The sequence below is a fragment of the Neophocaena asiaeorientalis genome, unplaced genomic scaffold, assembly GCF_003031525.2.
Source record: "Neophocaena asiaeorientalis asiaeorientalis breed wild unplaced genomic scaffold, Neophocaena_asiaeorientalis_V1.1 scaffold54, whole genome shotgun sequence".
In the NCBI taxonomy this organism is placed as follows: domain Eukaryota; kingdom Metazoa; phylum Chordata; class Mammalia; order Artiodactyla; family Phocoenidae; genus Neophocaena; species Neophocaena asiaeorientalis.
The window spans coordinates 3,086,677-3,106,247 of NW_020174938.1; the positions used below are offsets into that span (position 1 = coordinate 3,086,677).

General features: G+C 39.1%; 1 protein-coding gene across 1 annotated transcript in view; it reads right to left on the reverse strand.

The window, feature by feature from the left end:
* Window positions 1–19,571, reverse strand: part of NEO1 (neogenin 1) — a 168,188-nt gene that overhangs the window by 12,550 nt on the left and 136,067 nt on the right. The window contains exons 17-23 of the mRNA XM_024761726.1: window positions 16,966–17,189; window positions 16,747–16,885; window positions 14,763–14,870; window positions 13,098–13,292; window positions 9,305–9,373; window positions 4,838–4,985; window positions 137–375 (exon numbers count right to left, since the gene is read on the reverse strand). Coding sequence (XP_024617494.1) covers window positions 137–375; window positions 4,838–4,985; window positions 9,305–9,373; window positions 13,098–13,292; window positions 14,763–14,870; window positions 16,747–16,885; window positions 16,966–17,189 — 1,122 coding nt within the window. The remainder of the gene's footprint in view (window positions 1–136; window positions 376–4,837; window positions 4,986–9,304; window positions 9,374–13,097; window positions 13,293–14,762; window positions 14,871–16,746; window positions 16,886–16,965; window positions 17,190–19,571) is intronic.

Consider the following 19,571-nt stretch of genomic DNA (forward strand, 5'->3'; position numbering starts at 1 on the left):
TCATCAGAGGTTGATCCTGTAACACACATTTCTTTAAACCTAACCTCGTATAGGAATCACCAAATTAAGGCAACCTTACAAAATGGAAAATGGTTTAAATGAAAATAGTCTCCAAACATTTGGGAAAAACCTGCACCTCTATATGAATTCCGCCTTTGATGGATGTTGCTGTCCATGGAATTGTCAACCGGTGTGATATCTTGAGAGTTACGAGGAATTGGAGTATCAGTCATGATGGGGTTTGGGTCTGGAGACTTATCAATGGGTTTCAGCTCCAGTCTCTCATGATGGATCCAGAGGTCTGGGGGTTTTACATCCTTGGAGTTCCCTTTGTACTTGTGGGAGCCATTCACTGATTTGCAAGCAGCTCGTTTCCTAGGTACAAAATTAAGAGGATTTTTAGAAGTAACTCTTGAATATTATTAGTCAAAAGGTTTCAATGATTAAAACTTCCCTTCTGAGAGATGCTTCAGGCAAAATCAGAAACAAACAAGAAAAACAGAGTCAAGAAGTTTCCTTCTGGGAGTAGTAAGTGTATCACTGCTTTGTCCACATTATTTAGAGGTATGTACATGGGCATATTTGAATATTGCCTTGTAACTTTTTGAGTATAAGCAGATTAGACAGCATTTTTGAATCAAATAATCTCTAAAGCAAAAGGTTTCTCCCCAAGTTTCCAATCAATAGAGAAAGGACACCGTTAACTAGAAATATAACAATGGAGTAGACATAGAGTCTGCTTATAAAGGAGGAAGGGAACTCCATTTTAGGTAACTCAAACTAGGACCACCACTGGGTTAAGTCAAGAATGGGGATGACAGTATCGACTTTTCTGTGCCTTAGTTTCTCCATTAAGTCACTCACCCAACTCAATAAGCATTTATTAGGTACCTGCTGTATGTCAGGTCCTACGCTGGATTGCTGTACCCTCAGCACTTCTGGCCAAGTGAGGAAGACAGACACTGAACTTTTTTTTTCTTTTTTTTGCGGTACGTGGGCCTCTCACTGTTGTGGCCTCTCCTGTTGCGGAGCACAGGCTCCGGACGCACAGGCTCAGCAGCCATGGCTCACGGGCCCAGCCGCTCCGCGGCATGTGGGATCCTCCCGGACCAGGGCACGAACCCCCATCCCCTGCATCGGCAAGTGGACTCTCAACCACTGCACCACCTGGGAAGCCCTAAACTATTATTTTTAAATGTTCTGAGCTTAATGAAATGCCAAGTGTTATAGTAACCTCTTAATAGCTGGACATACAGTGGACAGGAAAAATGTGAAGGAAAAAGTGACATTTAAGCTAAGACCTAAATGGGACAGGGCAGAAGGTGCATTCCAGGTGGTAAAATCAGATTATGTCAGAGCCCTGAAGCACAGAGCAACAGCCTGGTGTGTTAGAGGGACTGTAAAAAGTCCTGACTGGTGGCAGCGTAGGAACCATAGGGAGAATGATATGAAATGATGCTGGCAAGATGGGCAGGGATTAGATCATAAAGGGCTTCTAGAGCCACGCCAAGAGTCTGCAGTTCCCTCTATGAGTAAAGAGAAACCCCTAAATGGTTTTAAGCAGGAGAGTAAGGAGATGAACTCTGAGTTAAAAATTTAAACCAACTGGGATGTGAAGAATGGATTTGAGGGGTAGGGGACAAAACAGGAGGGCAGTTAGGATGCAAATGCAATAATCTCAGCCATGACTGACGGTGGCCTGGGACAGTGAGAATGGAGGAAAGAGAGGGATTTGGTAGTTATTTAGGAGCCCAAAATGACAAGACTTGGTGAAAAAATGGATGTGGGAAAGGATAGGAATAAAGAAACAAGAGGAATAAAGGATTATGCCGAGGTCTCTGGCTTAAGCCATTTACTAACACTGGGGAGAAGCAGGTTTGACAGAAAAGATTATAAATTGTTTTGGACATGCTAAGTGGCTCTGAGACACTACAGATGAAACATAAAACAGGTAATTGGTTCTGAGACTGAGGCAAGCCTGAGACTCAGAAGAGAGAGGCCTTGGCTACAGAGAGGAATATGGGAGTAGCTGAAATTCAGAAGTAAATGAAGCCAAAGGAGCAAGTATCACTAGGAGAGAGCGTAGAAGGAGAAGAGAGTAATTCTAGGATCAGGCCCTGAGGAATGTCTGTATTTGATGGCTGAGTAGATTGGAGAGGCTGCGAAAATGAACACACAATCACAGAATACAAGAGAATGTATTCAAGAGAATGTTTCAAGAAGGAAGGAGTAGTTGACTGTGTTAAGTGGTGAGAGATTAAGATAAGGACTGAAAAATTTCCTTTGGCTTTAGCAATATGGAAGTCACTGGTGACCTCAGCAAAAGCAATTCTGCTGAAGCAGTAGGGGGCAAAATTTGGATTAGAAAGGACTGAAGCATGAATGGGCTGTGAAAAAATGGACAAGTGAGTGTAGACAAGTATTCAAGAAATTTGTGGTGAAGGGAAAGACAGAGATTTGTAAGTGGTTGGTGGTAAGGACCATGCAACAGAGGAAGGGTTATAATTATTTCTTAAGATAGAAGAAGTTTGAGCACACTTACATGCTGAAGGGGCAGAGCCAACAGAGAGTGAGAGGTTAGCTGTGCTGGAGAAAGGAACAACCACAAGTACAAGGTCTTAGAAAGCAGGAGACACTGGGATCCAGACAGTAAGTGGAGAACTGGTCTCCGACAGGAGGAAGGGGGAGAAAATGATTATTCCCAACATGGAAAGGTTTTTAGATTTGATGGTGGCACACTGAGGTAGTTCTCATCTTTTGAGAGTGAGGGGGCTATAGAGGGATGTGCTGAGAAACTACAAGGGGCTAGACTAAATACTCTGTCAGCTTTGAGGTTGTAAGAGTCTATAAACAGCTACAATTGAAATGGGAGGTGTCTCAGGTATTAAAGAGGAAGAAAAGTACTGAGAAAAGCTCACATATTTTCGATGGTCAATGGAACACTTGGAAAGCAGATCACTGGGGGAGGAGGAGGGGAAAGCTCTATGAAGACTTGATACAATTCTTTTAGCCAAAGGGACGCAAATTATAGGACCTGCAGATGCAAATACAGAGTACAGAGCCTATTACAAACTCATTTTCCTACCTCTCAATCTGAAGACTAAGTACTTTATTTTTTATTTACTTTGAATTTTAAATCGCCCCAAACATTAAGGAATTTTGTCATTTTGTTTTTCCAGATTCTTTTAAATAAAGATCTCAAGATGTCTAAAACTAGATGCAAAATCAAGTTCATAAAGATAAATGGGAAATGCTGAAAAAGAAGCTTATAGAAAAGTTGTAGCATAGAAAAATGTAATTTCTGAGGTTTTAAAGAGAAACAGTTTTCTACAGTCAAAGGTAGGTAGGGAAAGCTGTAAGAGGCAGCAGTCAAGGGGCTTAATAAAGAGAGCCGCCATTCTCTTGGAAAAATGATGAAGGTGAGCTACAGAAAGGTATTTTATTTCGGCAAAAGAAAGATTAAAAACATCACATAACCTACAGAAAATGACATAAAGCCATTACTAGTAGCAGTCAGATGGTAGCTAGTACTTGCCCTCTATTTTGAAAACAAACAGATTTATTGTTATTAAATACTCACATCCTTGCCTTGGGCAGACCAGGTCTGATGATAATCACACAGACGTGAATTTCTCTTTTCTCTTTATGGAGCAATACCTCCATCTTACGATCCTTTAGGATACTGCAACTAAAGTTGTTCTATTACCCGTACTGTGTTTTTGCTATTAGGGGTAACTCAAAGAATCTCCTTTTTTATGGCATCTGTCTTGCTGGCCAGAGATAGGAGTAGAATATGACCTAGGGTCAAGGATTCTCTCAGGTTCCGGAGTGCAGGCTGTTATCAAGCACCAAATTATGGAATCACCTTGCTATTAGCCGCAAGCCTCAAAATCCCAGAGGAGTTCAGAGCTAGCAGCCACCTGACCTCTCTGCTAATGTGATATGCTGATATAAGTAATCCTTTCTCGTTCATTTAATCAATACATCTCTCCACTGCATTCCCCCCACCCCACCTCCTGCAGTCACAACCTCAACTTCTACACTTGGTAGCACTTCTTTAAAAATACTCTTAAGCTTAGATTTAGAGTCTATGGTCTATGGTCTCCGTCCATCTCAGCTGACATTTGTGCCATGAAATTCCACAAACTCCTGTGCATCTGGTTCACTGTGTGCACAGAGACAGTCTTCCAAAGGGGCCCCCAACAAGGCTGGACATTGTCCACTTTCCTCTCCAGATCGATTGTCTACTTGGCTCTGTGACTTGAGAGGTTCAGTTAAATGAACTATATCTACAAGGTAACTCTGTCCCTGGCTTCCAGTTGGTTTGGAAGGTAGGATGCACAGGCAAGACACTGGAAGGTAGGAGGTATTTTCTCTCCTGCCCCCTCACTGCTGGGCTAGACGTTGGCAGTAGTTACAGTCCTACCACCCCACACGGTTCCTGTCGCAAGCCCTCTCCTGCTGCTTCAGATCCCTGAAAACAGCTCTCTCTTCATCAGAAAAAACCCTCACCCTTTTAAGGGTGACAGTGGCCTATCACTGCTGCTGGCCCTTGAACACTGCTGCCTAACGCTAACCCCACCTAGGACATTGTAAATGGTCCCTTCATTAAAGCCTCCTTCACCCCCTTTCAGTGTGCCACCTCTTTCCTGCCAGGACCCTGAATGACACACACTTAATAAGAGGAACCATTCTGCATTTCCTTTAAAAATATTTAAAACATCGCTTTTCACATATTTTATGTTTTAACTCTGTGTACAACTCCAGATACAGAAGTCACATAGAAGCAAAAGAATACATACAAAAAAATGTACGGGCTACAACTGGGGCTCCTTACTTTTTCTGGTGAGAAGTGGTACGCCTGGTGCAAAAGACAGCGATGATCACGACCACCACGATGGTGATGACGCCAACGGAAACGATGATGACCAGCAGCATGTTACTGTCTAGAGGAGAGGTGGGGCTTCCATGAGGGCTGTTACTGCCTGGAAAGGGAAAACCGTACGCTTGCTAGTGTTAGAGAATTCTAGCATAAAATCAGGCTACAGAACCGTCATGTGAGTATAGATACTTCTGTGAGCTTCTTTGTAACAGTCATCACCGTGCCTTGTATAAAAGTGCCTCATGAACACGGCCACCTCCACTAGATCATGAAATCTAGAGAGCGGAGTTTCTGCCCTATGCACAGTACCTTGCACAAAGCTGATGTTCAATAAGTTTCTCAAGTTATACTGAACACTATGCTTGGACAAATAAGGGGGTCTGTCTCCTGGTGTCTTATGTTGTATGTAAATTCATTTTATAAAGTACCATTTGTGAATCATTTTAGTTTTCTGACTTGCAAAACTATTTAAAAAATGTACATTCATAGAAAACAAAAGGTTTTTTCCAACATATAGATGTCTGCCATCACAAAAAAATTATTTGAAAAATAACGTCTCTCTTTTTATAAATACACAGTCTATGCAGAGTTAATTTTCTTATTCAGTTTCAGGAAAAAGTATGTACCTATGCATTAATTTGACAAATATTTATTGAGTGGTTACTATGAGCCAGGCATTGTTCTAGGTACTAAGGATGCAACAGTGAACAACAAAGATAGGCAGGGGTGGGGGCAGACAATAAACAAGTAAGAAATTATTAGTTTGTAGTAAGTGCTATGAAAAAATAAAATGAAGGTATATGATACAGAGTGACTGGGTGGCTATTTTAGATTGAATGGATGGGAAAAGCTTCTCTGAGGAGATGGCATTTGGGCTGAGATTTGAATGACATGAATGATCCCACCATACAAAGACCTGGAGGAAGAACATTCCATAGAGAGGGAATAGCTAGTGGAAGGATCCTATGGCAGGAATGAGCTTGGCACGTTCAAGGAAGAGAAAGGCAGCCAGTATTGCTGAAGCAAAGAGAGATTTGCAAAGTTAGAGAGAAGGACGTGAGCAGAAAAAAGATGAAGGTGAGGCTGGAGGGGTGTGCAGAGGCCACATCATTTAGGACCTTGAAGAAACAGATTTTCTTCTTCCTATTATTGTTCCCTCATTGCTCACAGGATGAGGCTCAGCTTTTTATCAAGGCCTTTTGTAGTCTTGCTCTTCCATTTTCTGAAACATAGTTCTTTGCTTCCCACCTCGTTATAAAAGTTATGCATGTTCATATTATAAAATATGGGAAATCCCTCTACAGAGATCTAACCATCATGGATAGATGACATCTTTTCTTCTAGTTACTCTCTCTTATTGCCCTAACAATCAAAGCTGTACAATTAATAGGATGAGCTGTTTTGCTTAACTATTGCTAGTGACTAAATATTTAGTCATTAGAAGAAGTACTTAAGAAGAGTCATCCTACCCGTCTGGGATGTTGTGGAAAAAATTCCTACCATGAAGGTATGGCCTAGGAACCCGTGTTCTTAGAAAAGCTCCTAAAGTGATTCTCATATACAGCCTGGCTTATAAACTTACGATCTAATCCAAACTATACTTATTGTGGGAATCCCTTCCATAACACTGGATTGGATTAGCAGAACTTTCACTTTTGAGTCTATGTTTTTATAGGCTACTAAGCACAGTCCTAAATGTGGGATAATTTTGACGGCTTAAGAGCTTATTCTTCTACATTTGCTTTAATCACTTTTATCCTTCATTTCTGAGAAAAAAGTCAGCAGATAGACAACTTAAATTGTACACACTGATCTTCAATAAAATAACATTTTTATATTTGGGAACGACTATGGAACTGGGAGCCAATACAATTAGACCATACTAGGGCCTTACATAAAACTTTTATTAACAGCAGTGCTGAGTTACTGGGTGGGGCAGTGGTGGGGCAGGCACTGCAATCAGAGGCTGGGGAGCTGGGGTGTGGGAGGCAAGCAGAGGTGGTGGCGGCAGTTCTTTCCTGCATTCAACAGAGACAAATTCTCATTTAATTGCAGTTGACCTCTAACTTCTGAGCTGGCCAAAAGCTCCCTTTTAAAATAGAGTAAGAATGAGCTGCCAATGGGAGCATCATCCCTCCTACCAGGGACATTAAGGCTCACCTGGACTATTGCAACAGCTTCCAAACCACTCTTTTCTGACTTCATACTCGTGACACCCAACTCATTCTCTGCTGTCATCAGGGTAATAATAGTAGATACTCAATAAATGGAAGTCATAGTTTACCAGTAGTATCAGACATCTTACATATGTTACTTACATGAGGAAGCTCACATTTCTTAGCATCAGCACTTGAGCTTTTGACAGGCTGGTTCTAACCTACCTTCTCTAACACAAGACTCTCTATCCTGTCTCTAGGCAGTGTGATCCCTGGAGAAAGCAGGTTTAAAAAATTTTTTTTTAACATCTTTATTGGAGTGTACTTGCTTTACAGTGTTGTGTTAGTTTCTGCTGTGTAACGAAGTGAATCAGCTATACATATACATATATCCCCATATCCCTTCCTCTTGCGTCTCCCTCCCACCCCTCTAGGTGGTCACAAACCACCGAGCTGATCTCCCTGTGCTATGCAGCTGCTTCCCATTAACTAGGTATTTTACATTTGGTAGTGTATATATGTCAGTGCTACTCCCTCACTTCGTCCCAGTTTATCCATCCCCCTCCCCATGTCCTCAAGTCCATTCTCTACGTCTGCGTCTTTATTCCTGTCCTGCCCTTAGGTTTGTTAGAACCACTTTTTTTTTTTTTAAAGATTCTATATATATGTTAGCACACGGCATTTGCTTTTCTCTTTCTGACTTACTTCACTCTGTATGACAGACTCTAGGTCCATCCACCTCACTACAAATAACTCAGTTTAGTTCCTTTTTATGGCTGAATAATATTCCATCGCACATATGCGCCACACCCTCTCTATCCATTCACCTGTCAACAGACACCTAGGTTGCCTCCATGTCCAAGCAGGCTGTTTTAAACTGCCATGCCTCCACACGTGTTTTTATTGCGTCCTAGGATGTTCAACCCCCTCCTCAACATTTAGCAATCTTCTCTGTGCCTTTTAAAATCTGGGTCAGAGATCATCTCTTCTACAAAGCTTTCTCTTTTCTCTATCAGGTAGTTTGTTACTCAATCCTCCTGTTCCTACAGCCTGTTACATAGAACCTGAACCTTTAGAAATATGTGTGAATAAATGAATGAATGCATAAATGAAAGATAAGACAAAGAAATAACTGCTTTTTTCACAGTCTTGAATATTATACTGTGGACAGCACATAAATATAACATATGCATCCCAGGAGGAGAAACTCATAAAGTCCTAGAACTCAGAGCCTAAAAATTTCTTGAAGCAGGCAAATTTGTCTGGCTCTCCTATGAACTGGCTGATTTCACAGAAGTCTGGGCAATATCACTTTTTATTTAAATAGATACTGGAGACTGAGATAATTTTATTTCCACAATTAGATCAGGAGTTTCCAGAGGACTAGAAACTCTTTTCCTTTCTCTTCCATATGTTTCTTTTTTTTTTTTTATTGGGAGTAAAATTACTCTACAAGTGAGGAGACAGTAAGGGTCATTTCTATTAACTACTTTTGTGGACATTTTGCCATCCTGGATTCCCACATCTGGTATAGAACCCCATGCCTTTCAGGCTGCATGTGACAGTGGAAAAGGCACAATCTGAAGTCAGAAGACCTGGGTTTTGGTTCTAGGACTTCCAGAATATGTGGGTGGATCCAGGCACATTACCTCTCCGCTGAGTCTCTTAATGTATAAAATGGGAATAATGATACTTGTTCTCCCTGCCTCACCACAGTGTTATGAGGATCAAATGTGACTTCATGTGTGAAAATAACTTACAAATGGTGACGTTCAGTAGAGAAGTAGGTGTCATCATGTAAGTAATTAGAAGGCATCAGCTCTTAGGATGGCTTGGAGACTGGTAATAATTTTTTAGAATTCCCAAACTAAAAACACTGCAGTAAGTAGTGTGGGGAGAAATTAATGATTCCAAAGCATTTCTCTGCCTCGTTCTAGATGATAGCTAATCCCACTAAAGGGTTTATTTTTGAAAGCAAGATTCTAATTATTTTCTAGAGGCAGTGGGCAAAAGGAAGACTTGTTTGTTTAGAATTATTTTAAGCTGGATATGTGGGGAAACAATTTTATTTCTGGATCCTATAATGAATGAGTTTTTAGTAATTCAGCAAACATTTGCCAGAAAATGCCTAAAGCTCTATTAAAGAAAAAGAAATGAGTAACATGCTACAGTCCACCACACAGGAGCTACAAAAAACAACTCAAGATTTCAAGCAGAACTGCATCATGCCCACAGGAGGCCAAAAAAGCCACAGGAAGGGCTTTACCGCTCATCGGAGGTTTGTAGTCGGATCCTAGGTCTGGCAGACGGCTTCCTTTCCCTGCAGACCCTGAGGCTGAAGAAGAAGAACTCATGTCAATAACAACCCAATCCATTGGTGTGACAAGTCTACTTCACAGCTAGTGAGTGTTTTCTACAAAAAAAAAAAATATTTTCAGTCTATTCTGTCCATGAGAAAAGGAAGTAGCACACACACAATGGGAAAATATAGCCTATTTGTGTAAAACAAACTAAGGTATAGCTTTCTATGCAATGAGGCATCTGAAAGTCTGACACCCTTGTTCCATGGCTGTATCTAGGGTGTAACAAAGCTGCCCCTTGCTGTTAAGGTTTCTCTAGGCCAGGAAACATTTGCTGAAATACTACCCAGAGCACTTACGGCTAAAGTAGCTTCTCATGGAAAAGGGACTATGGGGACCAGTTAGGCTAATCTGCATTAAAGAAATGGACTCTTCCAAGGGACCGGCTATGTTGATCTGGCCTAGTGCGTGTCAGTAGCGTTTTATATTTCTCAAAATATAAAGCTGCCTTTCCAAATATAAAGTTACCCTAACGGGAGCAGGAAGGCAACTGGACGTTTAAACTGGGTTCTCAGTTCTTGCTCAGTCAACCTAAACATCCAAAGATAAAAAAACCAAAGTCTTCCCTCTAGTTGCTCACAAAGGACACTGTCTCCTAATCCATCATCATGGAACATAACAGTGAGGCTGCTGACCTTGGGCTTGGGACCACCTCATAAGCAGACCTCAGAAAACACAAATATCAGCTTTTTAGAAATTTATATTCTTGGTCGTGAATTTTATTCTTCACATTTATAGAAGAAGCTGCCTTGTAAAGCAAATATAAGGAGTCCGTCCCCAGTAAAGCAAAGGTATTCCTCAGTGCAAAGTCTGGGGCCAGAAGGCAGTCTCATGCTTCTTTTGAAGAAGTGTGCAAGAACTGCAAAGTAGAGCTGTTCCACATAGTTAATACAGCACAGTGCGTAACCGACTGCCTGCACCGCAACACCGGCTCCATCACGCACTAACTGTGACTTTTGGCAAGTTACTTAGCTATTATTTTTGGGTCTTAGTTCCCTCATTGTAAAACAGTGATAATAATGGTACCTACTTCATGAAATGGTTGTGAGGATTAAATGGAAATTTAATCCAATAAAGTATTCTGAATACTGCCTGACACACAGTAAATGTTCAATAAATATTAACTACTAAATAAATCTTTAGGGAAGAATATTATCTTATCCTTTGCAGAGGTAAAGAGCATGAAGCTTCAGAAAACACTTATAAATGAGAGTTATTTCTACAAAATAAAGCTTGCCTGGAAATGCATAAACCAGATGTGTTGCTGTAAAACATTACAGCTAATATCAAGTACTGCTATAAATGATCAGACTTGGAGGAAATGGAAGAAATTAAAATCTGAAGGTTTCTGTATGAGTTCATTTAACGAATAAATCTAGAAATGAAAACAGTATTTTCTATGTTTCCAGAAGCTCAAAACCCCCAAAGAAGGTCTTGGGTATCCAAAAGGGCATATTCTAGAATTTAACTCACAGTCCTTGACCCTTTCCCATTGTCCATACTTATTACTTTATCCCTTTACTTCTGATGCCGTCATTCCTCCCGAATGGCACACACCATATTTCAAGATTCCAGTTTTTCTTTTCACTGTGATAAGCTGGCAGAGATGAAACAGCCCTTGTAAGGCTCTTCATATTTAAGTGTACTTATTTGTCAGGTAGCCCACATTTAAGCCAAGCTATCCAGAGTAACATATTATGTAAATAATTGCCAATGAACACACTTTGCCAAGAAACCGATTGACTTAATTCCCATATTTCTTAACATTTTTCCTTTATATTTAACCTATGAACAAGAAATTCCAGGGATTAGCCAAACACCAAAAATAAATACGGGCAAAGAATTTTAACTACCAAAGGTGCGGTGTAGCTGAGAACTGCACCCTGGCTTATGGGGTGAAGTGAGGGAAGAACAGTGAGCACATTTATATTCTGTGCATATTCAGTATAGTTACTTTGCTATAAGGCTTAAGTCAAAGGTTCTACCATGATTAGGGTGCCTTACACACAGACACACACACACAGACACAGAGGTATGTTTGCAGTTTCTCTAACATACAACAAAAGGCTCACTGAATGCAAACACATTTCCAAAGCCCTAAAACTTGAAACTTCAAATTTTGAATCTTCCTTGCCATTAACCAAGATCCAAAGACTGTATTTCTAGTAACTACTCCTAAAGAATAAAAGCAACCATCAAATTTACTTTTACTGCTCTTAGTACAGAAAACAGATACCAACTTTAGCTGACTTCCCAGAGATGAAAATCACAAAGTATAGTTACCTCTCCACCATAGCAATTGCAGTGAACAGACTACACTGACAATTTCAAGAATGGTGACACTGAGGCCCAAGCTTCCTAAACTTCCACTGTAAACTGTCTCTAACCTGTTTTAAAATGAGCAGATATATTTAACGAAGAAATGGAAAAACAGCTCTGAATTAAGCTTACAACAAGAGAACAGAGACCACCAATTTTGTCACAGATAATCACACAATTCAGTAGGGTACATTTGTAGATTTTCTGTTGGGGGGAGGAAAAGAGGGTATTCACTGAATTTGATTAAATTTTTCACTTAGAGATGTTAATAAAATTCTAGATGCTACAAATACGACAAATTGGTATGCTTGTTCTCATCATGGCCCAAATCCCTATCTGTGTTACAGAATTTCAGTATCTTAGTGCAAATGATAATCTGGCCCACACTTAAGGCCAATCTCCTACAGCTGCAGAAGTTTGACTCAGTTTTTTTCCTGCCAGTCTATTTAGCTCCTAAGTATCAATAGATTCCCTAGCTTTTCAGATACTCCAAGTGCCACAAACATGGACTCAACTCTACTGTGGCCAATAAGTATTTGATTTTTAACACATGGTACTGGTACTGATTTTCAGGAAAAAAAAAAACCCAAAAAACCAAAAAGCTAATAATAGGTCACAAAAGAGAGGAAAGGAAAGAGAGGCCATCTACTCATTTACCTTGATCATTAGCCATTTTATCAGAGGAGTCCGCTAACAGGCCAAGCACAGGGGAAGAAAAAAACAAGAGCAAGGATCACAAGCTTTGAAGATGGGACAGGCAGAATTTTTAAAGGAAAAAATAAAAACCCACAAACTTCCAAACACGTTGAGTCTTGTTTTTCGTACTAACAGAAAAGAAATCCATGTATGGTTTCCATACTTCCAGACTCAGTCCCCGACTTTTATTCCTAAGCTTACTTGCTTCAATATTTTACCTTCACTTTCTTATCTAGAGTTTTCTCTAAAGGGCCCCTTTTGAGAAAAGCCTCAACCCTTTCTCTCTACAAAGGTCCATGAATAAGCCTTTCAGGTTAAGAGCCTGCATGTGTTGAAAGAGAAGCATCCATCACAATAAACATGCTACTACGCTGTGTGGGAACCAAGAGAATCCCATCTGATCTGACTGGTAAGAACTTTTAGATCACTGCGATTCATCTGCCTCAAACAGCCTGAAGTCAAGAGTTCCCCTGTAAATTATATGGTTAAGTCAGTAACCTAGGGAACACTGATTTGGTAGTCAGTGGGTGGGATCATTTTGAGATAAATGCTCACACTGTGGCTCAGAGGCGCATCATCAGGACTTCCTGTATCATCCACAGTCTCTACATGCTAAAGTGACATGTGCACGCATAGCCCCACTCAGGAGACGCACAATGAAACACTCTGTTTGGGAGGCTTTACCTTTGGGTGTTCTGAACTGGACAGCTTCAGACATGGGCCCCATGCCCTTTGAGTTCCGAGCTTGGATTTTGAAGTAGTATGGTGTGTCAAGTGTTAATTCTTGTATCTGGTGAGTCAGCCTGTTTCCCACAACAGGCTCAATAACCCAGTCGTGTATCTCTGCATTCACGTCCGTACTGTAATATATGATGTAACCTATCCAAAGGAATTAATGGGAAAAGAAATCTTATTCCTGCTTTTTCTTTTGCAATCAGTTAAGTCAATAAAGATATATGTTACAGCATATACAAATAGAGAACTAGTTACAGATTAAATTAGCAATGGTAAAAAGCATTTTAAATGCTACACTAAACATAATATAGATAAAACCACAATTTCAACAGTGCCAGACTGTAAGTTACCATCTATATCTGCAGCTGATGTAATAAAAGTAAAGATAAAAATATAGGGTTAAATATTCTCGTAAGCTAGGAAATTATATAAGGAAAATAACCTAATCATCATTCCAACATCCTATACGTCAAGGGTCTACAATTAACTCAATGCAGTTTTGGAAACTAGTAACGGCCTGACAATGATATATATATATATATATATATATATATATATTTTTTTTTATGTTTTAACTCTCACCAATGTGATTTCCCAGGAGAAAAACTCCTAGGAGATGCGCAGCCACCTCTGCTAAATTCTCCCAAACTTGGGGTGGGTGAAGTCACAGTGAAACGTCACCTGATACATCCACCAGAGGGCACTCAATCTCCATGGCTGAGGCAGGAAGAACCACAACCACAAGCCTACCTGACCTACACAGCGCAAAAATGCACTGCATCATTACTGGTTTTAAAGACAAAACAAAACGTAATCCATGTCAAGTCATGCTTAATTCCTTTATGGAAGAGGCACATTCTAAAACCTAAAGTAAAAATTTCATAAAGACTTGGGATTTATGGAAAGGGATTCCTATTGAAAGCCAAGGCAGGACAATGCTAAGAAAGGCCTTCAGTTTCCTTAGGCTGCCTTATTCATACGAAGAAACTTCAGGAGGCATACACACCTACCTGGAGCAGAGGCAGGTTTTCCTCCCTGATAAGGCCAAGGAAGGCATAGTGCCCTCTACTCTGAAAAAATTCAAGGTCCTTTCAAAGGCCTAAGCCAACTCGGACTTTTAACTCTAGTTGTAAGAGCACAGGAAGCTGAAGTAGCAGCTCTGGGTGAAAAAAGAAACTAAAAGCCTAATGGGTTTTTTTGGCTTCTGGGTAAAAGAACTGAGTTTATATTTATTGGGTATTATTCTGTAGAATTAGGCAGGGTCTTTAATCTCAAAGCTGGTCATCTAATCAGAGATAGAGAAGAACAGCTTTCCTGAGGAAAATAAATATGTCCATAAGTGCCACTATAACCAAAGGCTGTCTAGTACAACCCACAACCTTCAGACTTTCATGCAACATGGGTCAGAACAACCAGCTAGTGAATCATTTTTATGTCACTAAACAGCACGTCCTTGCTCCACCTTCCAGGACCATCATGACTCACACCTCATAAAATGGCCAAGGCAGCTTTAAGACCCCCATTTCTCCGAACAAGGAGGCACCCTCCTGGAATGTTTCTGCCAGGCAGGAACAGGGAACAGTCACACACTCAAAGGCATCTTAGGCCTCTTACCTGTAATTTTGCCATTGGCTTCAGAGGGAGGCTGCCAATTTACAATTATGGTCCTAGGTTTTCCCTCTTTACTCACAACTGTCACATCCTTGGGTGGAGAAGTAGGAACTACAAAATAATAATACTTTCAGTAATTCCCATCCATTTCAATTTAATTCACCCTTTCCTCAACCCTTTCCATTTAGAAGGCACAATGAAGGGCAGAGGCAAAAAAGATAAAGCCTCCTGGCTTCAAAGAATTCATTGTCTATCTATAAATAGCTCCAATGAAAAGAAAAATATGCAAAGTACCAAAGAGGAAATATCACACCATGAGGATACAGTATAGGCATCCAGATGGGGAGGTCAGGGATATGCAGGCTAGTTAGGGAAATCAAAAGACATCTGTAGTCCCTGCTTGATAGATCAGGAGACTGAAAATGAGAAATGTTATATAATGTGCCCAAGATGACATTTTCCCCCCAAATTGGATTGTTTTGTTACAATAGTTTTAAGTATAAAGTAACTTTCTCTCTACCTACAGTTGGCTCTCTAAACCAAATACAGTGTTTGAAAACCACCATTCCCCCAAAGAATAAATGATTTACAAATTAATGGTTTTTTTTTTTTAAGTTAAATTTACACTGAAAAGATACTGTAAACTATTGAAGGTTATTGCTCTGAAATGTAAAGCTGTTTATGGAACAGAAAAACCAATAAAATAAAAATGACAGTGCATCTGTATTTCCATGTTATGGCTGAAAACTTTTAATGTACTAGTTGGAAAATGAGCAAAGTAAGTATATCCTTAAATTTACTTTTCTCTTCCTAAAATACTGGAATTCTCCTAGTATAAAACGGAAGGGAGCCCAGTGAAATGCAAACTCCTGATGGAGTATCATTTATTACCTAATGGGCTGGAATGAAAGCACAAAGATATTCTTAAAACTGGCAAAGAAAGCAAACTCAAGGTCTATTTAAGCTTTTGTGCATTATATTTCTTTCTCTCCAAATCTAACCCCTTTTCTCTGCAGGAAATTCAACCAACTGTGAAGATAAAAAGACATTAGGGCCAAATCCAGTCTACGGAGACTTTATAGCTCTATTTTTTTCATTATTCATTTAAAAGAGAGAAAGAAATAGGAGGGTGGAATAGACAGAGCCTCCCAACGGTTACACACCTCCCCATGCTAGGGAAGTACAAGGGGCAGAAGGGTAGGTCTACAAGTGAGCAAAAAGCAAGCAAAATCTTAAAATTGGATGGCTTGCTTTCCCCTTGATTTACTTAGCTGTCTTTTTTCTTTCATGTTTACTTACAGAGAAAAAACTCTAAGAATACTCCAGTGGGAGATTTTATAAGACACTAACCAGTTTGCAAGAAAGCTCCTAGGGCAGGCTTGGGAGGCTCTGGTAAAGTGCTGAGGCTCTAGCAAGCATAGCATTGGTGAAGGGCAGCCCACTTCATCTTTTCTATCTCAATTTCCCAGTAAGGCAAGGTTAATAACCGTAATTCCTTACATCTACACAGTGCTTTACAATTTACCATGTCCTTTATTTATAGGGTACTTTATTTTACCCTATAAAGTAGGAAAGGCAGAGATCACCCCTCTTTTATAGATGGAAGAAATAGATTCAGAGAGGCTGGATGACTTGCTTATGATCACAGTCAATAGGTGGTTGACCTTGGAATTGAACTCAAGTCTCATGACTCCTAAAATCTAGTACACTTTGCATTATATTGTCCTATTTGCTAATGTTCTTGTACAATGATGAAAAAACATAATTAATCAGCTGAAAAAGCAAACACTGAACTCCAGCTGTAGCTGCTCACTGTGTTCTGTAAATATGTCAATTCACGCACTCAATTCTTTCCTTGGGTAGGAAAAACAGGTGATGAGATGTCTTATGACTTGAGATATGGCACAACATTAGCACGGACTTTCACTGGCTTTCACTTCTTGCAAAGAGAAGAAATGCCATGTGACAAAGTTCTGACAACACATACCTAATTCAAAAGTGGTCCCATGTGCTGTCATACTCCATGTGCTTGATCTTCGACCTTTCGTCACCATCACAGAGAATTCATAGAGTGTATTTGGTTTTAAACCAGTCACCAAATAACTCAAAGTCGTTGCATTAGCATTCTGGAAATATATGAATCAAGAGCTTCAGAGTCAGAAAATATCAAGAATTAGGTTTTCAACCAGAACAAATGTGCCAGTACCTTATACTTGGTGTTTGCTGGGATGTTGGTTTTCCATCGGACTGTGTAGTATCGGGAGTCTGTAATCTTCTGGTGTTTGGGCAGTGAGTTGTCTGCCCATGTAATCCTTATGGTGTCATGACTCAGAATGGAAGCCTGAACTCCCACTGGTGGCATCATGGGAGTAGGATCTGGCACTGGAGTGTATGGAGCATTAATAACAAATAAATCAACTTCAGAAGTGTCTGGGTAAAAAGTAATTAAAAAATGGAAGTGCCATTTTAACATAAACAAAAATAAAAGAAAAGGGAAATGCAGGGTAATATAATGGAATGAAAGGTGAGAAATGGAGAAAGAGAAAGAGAATCCAGAGTTAACAGATAACCACCATTCATTTAAAAGAATATTTCCACTTGTGTTCTTTCAGGAAAAAATTGCAGGAAAGCATCTAGAGAAACAGTAATTAACTATTTTCTTCTCCTGTATTCTGTATGTATATTGAACAGGTATATAAAATTTGGTAATCCAGTGATTATATTAATGTATTAAACTTGAATTTTCTTTTTCCTAAAAAATTTCCTTTAAATTACTTGAAAATTCTACCTCCTGTCCAAAAAGGATCATTAAAAGATGAAAACTGCTTTTAATATCAAGGGTATTCTTTCTAAACAAATAACACAAAGCTCATGATCTGTTTTAATATTTTAGTGACTATGGTTGAATTTTTGGGACATGGCTTATCAGTGGGTATCACTGGACATGTAGGGGTCCCTACTCTAAAACATGAGTCCTGAATGTCAGCCAACAGCAACTTAGCCTGGCCTTGGTATTGGGCGTATCTGATACCCATGCAGGGTCCAGTTCAGATCTGCTGATGTCCTGGGTCTAAAAGAAGTGCAGCAATATGGCTCACATGCAAATAAAGCAAAGGGAACTCAAGGGCATTACTCTTCGTAGAGGAAAGGTAAGCTGACGCCATGCAGGAATATTTCCACACTTTCTCCAGTAGACTTAGAACAACCCACTGATGAATCCCAATCAGTTATGGGAAATGCCATAGTTATTAAAGGTCTAAGTGACACAGCCTTTATGAACTTTAGAAATCAGAGCACTTATTTGATAGAAAGGAAAGTCTATACTCATGTACTGTCCTGCACCATATGCAACAGACACATTCTCTAAGCATCAACGTCAAAACAAAGGCCAGAATGAGCATAAAGGCACCATGAGCCCATGGCAATACAGCAGCATCCATGTGGGCTTTCCCAACGCTTGGCCAGTTTTCTAAGTATATACACACTGATTTATTTTAAGTGAAGGTTTTAAAGTGGGTTTCCCATATAGTTACAGTGACTAGTCCTTTCTATAACCTAAAATCTGAAATGGCATGGGCCTTGTTTATGAATAATTGCCAAGCTAAAGAAATAGTCTCCATTTGTGTATTTCCTACACAATGAAGACTAAAAATAACACAGGAACAGCATACTTATAATCAAGGGCTTTGTTCAAAGATCAGAACACATACCAATTAGTTACAGAAAATGCACCTTCAGGTGCAAACATCACCAAGACTTCTTTGAGAACTTTTTTCATATTTGTAACAACTCTTGGAAAAGATAACTAGGTTACATGACTTATGAACATTTCCCCTTGTATATTTCTAGCCATGTTACATTTTAAAGTCACATAAAAGAAAATAATTCCAAATTTGTGTTTTTTCTATTATAGACTGATTTAAGAAAGTAGCAAACCGCTTAAATATTCTTTTTCATCTTACTTTTTTTCCTTTCTGAAATACCAAAGCTATTTTTAAGAGAACTTATAAACTGTAAGCACACAGGAGAAGACAGGATATGTAGCATGGTGCTGGTGTTTTTAAGTAAAAGCATAAAAAAAGGGGACAGAGATTATCTTTTTAAAACGAATAATGCCAAATCCATACTATTAAGCCAAGTATCCAGAATACATAGCAGGCAATACAGATTCACAATTTTGAGAAACAAATAGAAAAGAGCATTTCTGAAAGTGATAAATTCTTTGGTTTTCAGTACCCTTTAGAAAACTTTGCAATTCTAATATATTCACTTCAATGAACTTTCTCATTCAAATCTAAATCACGTTTTACATAATCTACAGACATTTTACATTATTCTTTTAAAGATATTTTAAATAGATTAAATTACAAAGAAAAATAATAAAATAGATTAAATTAGATTAAAATAGATTAAATAAAACAGATTAAATTACAAAGAAAAATAATAAATATTTGGTCTCTTTTGTAATAAATGTACAGTTGATCAAATGGATAGTACATATGACTTCATACTTTCTATAGATAAAGCATATAAAAAGCACATAGAAAAATACCTTCCCAACTAACTCAGGTCACTAATAAAAAAAATGTTGGATTCATCAATCATATACATTTATTCCATCAGTAACCTATATATTTCCTCAGAGATATGGAGATCCTTTCATTTTTTTTCTCATTTTAGTTATAACTCACATGACCAAAAGATGAAAATTCGTTTTTAATTCTCTCACGACTATGCTTTCTAGATCCCAACATATTAAAAACATGTGTTACACATTTACATAAATTTGTTTACATGACAGGACTGTTAACA